The sequence below is a fragment of the Stegodyphus dumicola genome, chromosome 2 (genome assembly GCF_044657685.1).
Source record: "Stegodyphus dumicola isolate Sdum_Otavi_A_Nest chromosome 2, ASM4465768v1".
Taxonomy (NCBI): domain Eukaryota; kingdom Metazoa; phylum Arthropoda; class Arachnida; order Araneae; family Eresidae; genus Stegodyphus; species Stegodyphus dumicola.
In genome coordinates, this window is record NC_140769.1 from 88,182,444 (window position 1) to 88,191,701 (window position 9,258).

General features: G+C 29.4%; 1 protein-coding gene across 1 annotated transcript in view; it reads left to right on the forward strand.

Moving 5' to 3' along the window:
• Positions 1-9,258, forward strand: part of mago (mago, exon junction complex subunit) — a 32,068-nt gene extending 22,810 nt beyond the window's left edge. Inside the window, exons 4-5 of the mRNA XM_035353444.2 lie at positions 6,458-6,540; positions 9,039-9,258. Coding sequence (XP_035209335.1) covers positions 6,458-6,540; positions 9,039-9,138 — 183 coding nt within the window. The 3' untranslated portion in view covers positions 9,139-9,258. The remainder of the gene's footprint in view (positions 1-6,457; positions 6,541-9,038) is intronic.

Sequence of the window (9,258 nt, forward strand, 5' to 3'; positions counted from 1 at the left end):
AAAATATCATTAATTATTGTAATTAAATTTTTTATCTTTAAATAATTAATATTATTTTAATATTATTCGTATCAATTATTATTATTTTTGTATCGAAGGCGCACACTTGCCTTTTTTCAACATTGGCCACTCCTAAGGCAAGAAGTGCACCGTTACCTCCTGTGAAGGGACAGACACTTTAACATCCAGGCCTTCTCCAAATCGGCTTCCCTAACCATTATACCGTCTCCACTGTGTATCATTTAATGTGGCTTCCCTAACCATTATACCGGCTCGGCTGTGTATCATTTAATGTGGCTTCTTCCTTCTAAATTTATTATTAATTAATAATACTTTCAAATGTCAGACAATTGGGCATACTTCTGACACTAGTTCTAGCAGTATGATGACATACCATCGTGAAATTTAATGCATATATTTTTTGCTTATATATGCTATAAATAAATATAAAATACCTGAATTTATTTAAAAATATTATTAAATAGATTTCTTTCTTTTGTTTAGCTGCAGAACGTTTACAAAAAAAAAAGAAAAGAAAAGAAGAAAAAGACATTTTTTAACCCAGATTGGGCAGATTCTATTTGAAGTGTTCAGTGGAGAAAACAACTCCTATTATAGTTATAATAGTAATGCTTGGGGATTATATATCATATATATTTGGAACATTTTTTGTGTTTTCAAGTGATACCATAATTAATTTACCTCTCAGCACAGCCAAAGTGCAGATAGACTGAAATTTTCTTAAAACACACGTGGAAAAGTCAGGGGATTTCATTCTCCTGTTTGAGTGGCAACCCTGTGGATGTCATTTACGGAGAGATTTAATTGTTTGAAGAAAATTTCCACTTTTGGTTCTACATATCCATGTGAACAAATGTTTTCTCATTTGAAAAATAAAGAAGTTGTGTAACAAATAAACGTGCAGAATCATGTGCCAAATTGAAATTCAACAGTTATACCCTGATATTGTGATATTAAGTAGAGCAGTGCAGAGAGAAGATTAGCATTAAAATTAAAAATTTGTATTTAAATTTATTAAAGGAATACTTATATTTTATGTTTATTTTTTATTTTAATAAATATATTTGTAAACTTTTTTTTTAATGTATTTTCCCGATTGGCAAAAAAAATTTTTTTGGGAGGGGGGAACGGAAATTTTTTAGGACAATGTTTCGGAATAAAGGAAGTAAAGCTAACATTTCAGAAGTGGGATTAACTAGAATTATTACCTAGGATTTAACAACATATTGCCTTAATGTACGTTAAGCCGAAACTGAATGTGGAAGCTCGCTAAAACTGAAGGTAGAAAGGTACGTGCATTTATGAACTGTTTATGCTATGTGCAAGTATTAAACGGAAAGAACTTACGTATAATTATTGTATTATTATTTGAAAATTGAAGTCCAAGATGGCTTATTTGGCAAGGGGCAAAAAATGTGACTTAAAAGAACTTGCCTTTGAACTTGATGTAGATCCCTTCTGTTATAAAAATTGTAAGCTTAAGGGATATTATTTGAATTGTAAGAACTATAAGGAAGACTTTATTAAACAAATGCTAAATAGAATTATAAATGATTGTTCAGAAAAGGAAAAGTTAGAAATTTTAGAAAAAGTTAAGCAAAGAACATTTGAACTCGAAAAATTGAAAATAGAAGCGGAAATCAGTAGTAGTAATGTAAATGATTCTGTTCCTTCTAATGTTAGTAGAAGTAATATTTGTGATATGAGTAAATTAATGCATAAGTGTGATTTGAATGAAGGTGATGTAAGTTTTTATTTAGTTTTATTTGAGAGACAGGCACAACGTATTGGGTTTCTCAGCTGTTCAATCTATTGCCTTATGAAATAACTCAATTAATTGCGTGTGAATTAGAAGAAAAAGTTTACGACTATAAGCACGTTAACCAACTGCTATTGAGAAAATTTAAGTTAAGCCCTGAACAGTTTCGGTAAAAAGTGCGTTGATCATATTAAAATGTTACGTAATATGTGGAGAGAATTCACGTTTGAATTTAAAAATTATTTTAGAGTGGTTTGCTGGATTAAATGAAATAGATTTTGACTCTTTAAAACAGTTTATTTGTATGGATCGATTAAAGAAAAGGACCCCCATTGCTACACGAGATCATTTCATCGATAATTGGTCTAAATTCATTAATCCTGAAGAGTTGGCTGAAAAAGTAGATGAATATGAAAATATTCGAACAGGGATAAAAGTACTTCAAGTAGAAAACAAAACTTTTAGGCATGATCCTAAGCCTAAATTTAGTTCTAAATTTTCTGAGGGATCCTATAATCAGTATTCAAGACCCAGAAATGTCAACGATTCTGTGCAGACAGATGGTAATTTTAAAGTGGATTTTAAAAACAGTTTTGATAATAAATATAATTTGAGAGATAAATTTTATAAAATAGACGATAGGAAAAGGGAATATAATTCTGGTACTTGCAATGAAAAGGGTGAGCCGAAATGCTTCAATTGTAATGATTATGGACATATAGCGATGGATTGTCCTCAACCTAAAAAAGAAATTAGTTGCAGGAAATGTAATGAAAAAGGTCATAATTTTAAAAAGTGTACATCTAAGAGTTCAGACTTGACAAATGTTAAAAATAATTTATCCGTGGACCAGAATTCAGGTGTTTCACCAACTGTATATTTAAAGTATGCTCACATCAATAATGGAGAAGAAATTACTGCAGTTGTAGATACGGGTTCTAGTTCACGTTTATTGAAACAGTCTGCGACTAAGAAACTGTTTCTTATTATAAAACCTGATGTGGAGGAATTGTTTGGCTCTGGGAACCAGAGTAAACCAGCCGCTAGAACATTGGGAAAAGTAACTGTTAATTTAGAGATTGATAATGTGGAAGGAAAGGACATTGCAGTTCTAATTGTAGGAGCTAAAACGCAACCGCATGACTTATTAGTTGGTCAAACATGGATTGATTTACCACATATTGGATATGCCAAAATAGGTAATACCTTACACATACGCTATGCTTAATGAATGTCCATTTTCACAGTTGCAAAATAATATCAACACTCTGCGAATTAAACTGAAGGCTTCCCAAGAAACTGAAATCGAAAGTAATACGATTAATTTGATGAAAAGTAAATAACGATTATGTTTTAATAAGTGGATCGGAAGATGAGTTGGGCTCATTATTGAAAGTAATACAGGGAGAAACAGTGATTACCAGTCACTAACTAAAGTGACTGAAAATTAATTTTGAAAGAGAATCAATGTATCGGTAGAGCGGAAGTAGCAAAATTAGTTGAAGCTGAAGAGTTAAGCATTTTGCCAAACAAAAAAAGTAAAAGTATTTAGAGATGGCAAAATAATAGTTAAAAATTGTAAAAATGAAAGTGAATCAGAAGACAGTTCTAATTTAAATGATGAAGATTCCTGTCCAGAATCAGCAGCAACTCTGGACTATGATGGAAAGTTTGAAAATCCAAATACAATCAATGTTTGACGGAAATGTTTTTGAATAAAGGAAGTAAAGCTAACATATTTAAGAGATTCATGATGTATAATATATGTACAATTTGGTTTCCCACACCACAGATACCAAGTCTTACCCCTGATATAGAAAATATTGATAAATACTAAAACTTGAACAAAAGCAGTTTTTATATTAATAGTATAAATCTGCATACTAAATAAATATAAGGCTGACCTCATTCTTCCCTCCCTTCCCTGAAACTACGAAATTCTTCCCAAAAGGGGAATTCCCCCTGGTTGAGAATCCCAATTTTAGATATAGGTGTATAAATGTGTTGCAATTTATACTTGATATTGCAATACACATTTATTTCTCCCTTTCACATTTGAAAATAGCCAACATGGATTATTTGAAATGGCATCACCCGTTTAGTTCAGATGCAGATGTCTGTATACCTTTTAATTTGTCATTAGAAAACTTTTTAATACCATCTCCAAGGAACAGAAATTCAATTAAAACCATAAATTATAATAAATAAATTTTATACAGTATTTTAATAGTATTATATATATATATATATATATATATATATATGTATGTATATTATATATCTTAATGTCTTTTAAATAATTGAATTTTATAAAAATGCTTAGTTTAAAAATTTGTAATATTAATGAAAGTTGATCAAATGAAATCACTTTCAAGAAGTTTTTGAAAGGGAAAAATTATTTTTATACAAAATATAAAAATGATAAATATTGTTTTAAATAGGAAATTAATTTATATATTTCTTAATACTGGTTATCATTGCCAGTATATTATTAGAACAGATATTTCATCTAGTAGAAAATTGTAATCAATCTTATTCTCTGCAAAATCCGTAAAATAAAATTAACTTTGTGAGTCGTATTTAAATGAATTTATAATTTGTACTCATTCAGATAATGTGTGATCATGGTAAAGAGGCATCAGCATTTAAAAATAGATTTTTCTCCCGACACCTTGCTGTTCCATTTTGAATGTTTAGCAACTGTTAGCTACACCTGCTAGCATTTCTGAAATTAAGGAAGGAGAGAAATTTATTCTGAGAGAGTCATCTTTCTTCTTTATGGAAGAAACTTGCACACAGTGCAGAAATAATTTTGTAAATGTTACCTTCCAACATATTCAGCTAAGTGAAACATGAAATGTCTTTTGGGTCTGTTTACTGCCACAAGATAAACCTCTTTTTTTTTTTTTTTTTTTTTTTTTTTTTTTTTTTTTTTTTTTTTTTTTCTGATGTCTAATATGTGATTTCGTATGCCATAAATAGCTAATGAAAATTGTTTTTGTATCAAGAATTTGCCAAATATTTATTATTAACAGCTTAGTACTTAAATAAATCTTATTATAAATTAGCCCCTCCCCCCCAAAAAAAAAAGCTTAATTTGTAGCTTATCATTAAAGCACATAATATCTCAAATTCCTACTGTAGAGGGGTTTTTTTAATGCCAATTATTTTGTAAAATGCTGAATGTTAGTTATTAGTAACCTTTTACCTGTGGAATATAGTTCACAGAAATGTTAAAAATGAAAACATTTTCTATTCTTTCACTCTAGATAAGCCCCTGTTCAACTAATCCTGCCCAATAATCCCAATAAATGAGGAACAAATGTCGTCGTCTCTTGATAAAACATTGAATTACATTCCATTAAGCATCTTATAAAAGAAAATGAATTCATTCAAGGTTTCATGGAATAGAAACACTAATTTTTCTCCTGTTCAGAGTCGATTTGGGCATTCCGTATTCAGCACAATTCGATTGCCTGAATTGAATTCAGGTGATACTGATAAAGGGTTAAAAATAAATACAATACAAAGTCCGTAATCCGGACTCGTCGGGGCTTCGGCGATTTCGGATTAAGGGTTTTTTTCAAATTATAGATCATCAATTTAAATCTAGTAAGATGGCATGCAGAAATTATACAATTAAAAATATGAAACCGTAATTTATGAAATAAAGAGCAATTATGATCTAAAGGGTATCAAATTTTACAAGAAAAAAAGCTTAATATTTATTTGTTTACTTTATTGAACATTTCTTTCAACGCGCGCATGGGTAAAGCATACATTATGCATAGTCGAAATTAGAAAATTGCGACCAGAAAACTATTTGATGTGTATTCGTGATATTTATAATGACAAGGAAATTGATTTAAATCATATCAAAGACGAAGTACATCAAGATGAAATACTACACTTAGGAATTATAAGCTGAATAAAATAAAAATATCTGCCCTGAAGATGAGGATAATGCTGACAGATCAACTTCCAGTTCATTGTGCCCCCTCCCCCTGGAATTTCGGATTACGGAATGGTTAGAGAAACAAATCATTAAGCAGAGCTGTTCTGATTACGTAAGTAATATCATGCTAAGTAGAAAAAAATGCGGTTCATTTAGACTGTGTTTGGCTTTAACGACACTTAAAACCTGGTGAATCCCTTTCCGAATATTTAATTGCCATGCGTGAAATAGCCAGACACTGTTTTGTTGATGATTCATCAATTCTTGAATATGTAATCAATGGGATACCCTATCAGAGTAGTAACAAATTTATTTTGTATGGGCGTAAAACTATTTTTTAATTCAAAGAGAAATTAAAAATTTATTAGAAAATCCACGTTCCAGATACGAAGAATAAGGGTTATTTAAGTACTAACACACAAAATAAATCACGTGCTATACCTAATAAGAGTAGCGAACCAAGATGTTATGACTGTGGAAGTATAGAGCGCGTAATGTTTGCTCATTCTTTAGGCGCATGCATAAAGCATTAAAAAAAAAAAAACAGTTTGTGGCTTTGAGGTCGGATTATAGATCATTACGGATAATGGACGTCCGGATTACAGACTTTGTACTGTATAATTTTTAACTGAGTATTAGAAAAGAAACATAATTTTGTAAATCTAGGAAATTATTTTCTTTGAAAGTTAATATTCATTAACATTAATATTTTTTATGTATAGGAATTGGAAATAGTGATGGGAGATGAACATGTTTCATTCACTACTTCAAAAATTGGCTCATTAGTTGATGTTAACCAAAGCAAGTAAGTTATTTTTAATTTATCATGATTTTATTCAGAAATATTACTTTGCCAATAGTAGCACCATTTCAGAAAGACCGTTATGAAATTGTGATCAGTTGCTAAATGCCATTACTGTTTACAAAAGAAAGCCAATAAATGCTTTTCTGGAGATTTCTAGTAATGCTGATGATTGTATAATTTTTGTCTTTTGATTAGATTGAGTTTAAAACAATAAACAAATACTTGAACAAATATACAGAGTAAAATCCAAATGTTGAGAAAGCATATATTTCCTTATCCTTAATTAAATCCAAAAATTCTAAAATGAAAAGGAAACATGCTGAAGAAAGAAACTGAATACATAAAGAAAATTATTCTTCAAAGCTCTGTGCAGTTATTATTATGTAAATTACTCAATTGTTTATTATTTCAACCTTTACTATAATTTCCCATTTCTATTTCCTCATATGATAGAATTTCTGAACCAGATTAAATTAAAATTAAATTGTATAATCTTTGACCACTATTCCACATTTTTAGTTTGAATTTGACTGTTCTTGTTTAATTACGTCACTGGAGCTATAATTGATTTTGTTAGCATCAGAACATGCCTTTATATTCTAAGTTCTTTTTAAATAAGAGGCTTATTTAAACCTTTGATATTGTAGTTACTTTCAGACATAGCAATAATATGCTTCAAGCCTGTCGGGGGTTTTGGACTATTTAACTTTTAGCAGATCAAGTAAACGCTCATAGGTACATTATGAAGAGGTTGACAAGTTAGAAGATAAAGCACGCAGAAACTAGTGAGAGCATTAGTTTGCATATTGAGTCAAATCTCTAATTGTTAAAAAAGATGCTTAAAGAGAAGGAAATCGGCATAAACCAGCCAAAGTGATTGGAAAGGCTTAAATTAAAATGGCGGATAAATATTTTGTTGAGTGTTGTTGTTACAAAACATAAACGTTTTGTAGCTTTTAATGTGTCCTAATCCTAATATCATTTAAGAATCAGTGTCATAAAATTGCGTGTATTTTAAACTGTGAAATTTTATTAGATTTTGATTTAATAGGGCTTTTTTAACAAATACTGTTAAAAAATAAAATTTAATAGTCACCATGTAAATCCATAATGTTTAAGGTTGTCAAACTACTTAATTTAATTATTTTTAACTAACTGCTTACCCTTAAAAATAATCTCTACGTATTAAAGCGAATTATTGCCTTTTATTAATACTCACTGTGGTCACAAGATGCACCACAGTAGATGGTTACAAAAATGTAAAAATTCAAGTAAAACTTATTCTTTGCATCTAGTGAGACTTAAAATAATACAAAATAACTTATCACTTCTGGTGCTTTAATGGCTTATTGGAACCTTAAAGTATATTAACTGAAACTGCACGAACCTTCGGCACTAACTGCATCAAACAGAGCCTGACTAACTTTCAGCACTTGCCAACCGTGCTTAGATCAGGTTTTTCAGGTTTATTCTAATCAGCAGGTCTCTCTCTAGATAAGCAGCAGCAGTGACAACATCCAGTCTTTTGTTATGAATCATGCTGATTATGATCTTACTTCTCATTTTAATCTATGCCGTTTGATATAAAATCTACCTGCTATTTACTAAACCTCTAGACTAACCAAGTATGTGACAAAATGAGACATTAAAAAAAAAATAAATCAACATTAAGCTAACTGTTAGTAAAACGTAAATGTCACTTATTTTCTTTCAAATAATATGTCAAACTATTATAAGTGGAAAATATTTAATGCTACTTGATAAATTGCTTAAGTTTATTTCATTCTCAAATTTATTAATAACTATGTTAATTAATTCATGTTTAGTAATAATACATACTACTTAGGGATCAATTTTATTTTTAGGATCGTATTACAAAAATTCAGGCATAGATAATAGTTTTAATTGAATTTATTCAGTTCCTGTTTGCTCATAGGTCCTTAATTTTTTTTCATTGATAGTCCTTTAACGTCCTTAAAAATGGTTGGCAGAGTTTGGCACATTCTAAAAATGTGTTGACTTCTGTCAAGGTAATTGCAGTTTTTTATTATTATTATTATTTATTGAATATTATGCTCGATGTAACTGCATTTATGTATGGTTGTATAAAAATTTAAAAACAGAACAAGATCTCGCAGCAGTAATAAGAGAAGCAGTCTGTCATAAGTTAATACTTGTTGATTTATTGATAAGTGATGGTAGTTTTGATATTCTTTCCCTGTTATTGATAGAGAAAAACCTCATATTTATGAGAATGCATTGTCTTTTCTTGACATAGGATTAATAGCAGTAAAATGTCTTTTTTTTTATTACTTCATTAATATGATAATTTTTTGAGAATTTTATTTTTTATGCTAATCATTATTAAGCCTATTATGTTTACAACTACATTAATATGGTCTGTATATGTCTGAATTGTGTTATGCAATAAAATTGGCTGTTTTATTAAATTATTTTTAACATAAATTTATTCCAAAATTGTTTTATTTTCTTTACAGGGATCAAGATGGTTTGAGGTGTTTTTACTATTTGGTACAAGATTTAAAATGTCTTGTATTTTCACTTATTGGTTTGCATTTCAAAATTAAACCAATTTGAATATTATTTCTTCAATAAATGTTTTATTAAAAATGTATATAATTTCATTTCTTATGAAGGGATAAATTGCAGACTTTAATATTGGATGTTGCTGATGAAATAAAAAATGCCATAACCACA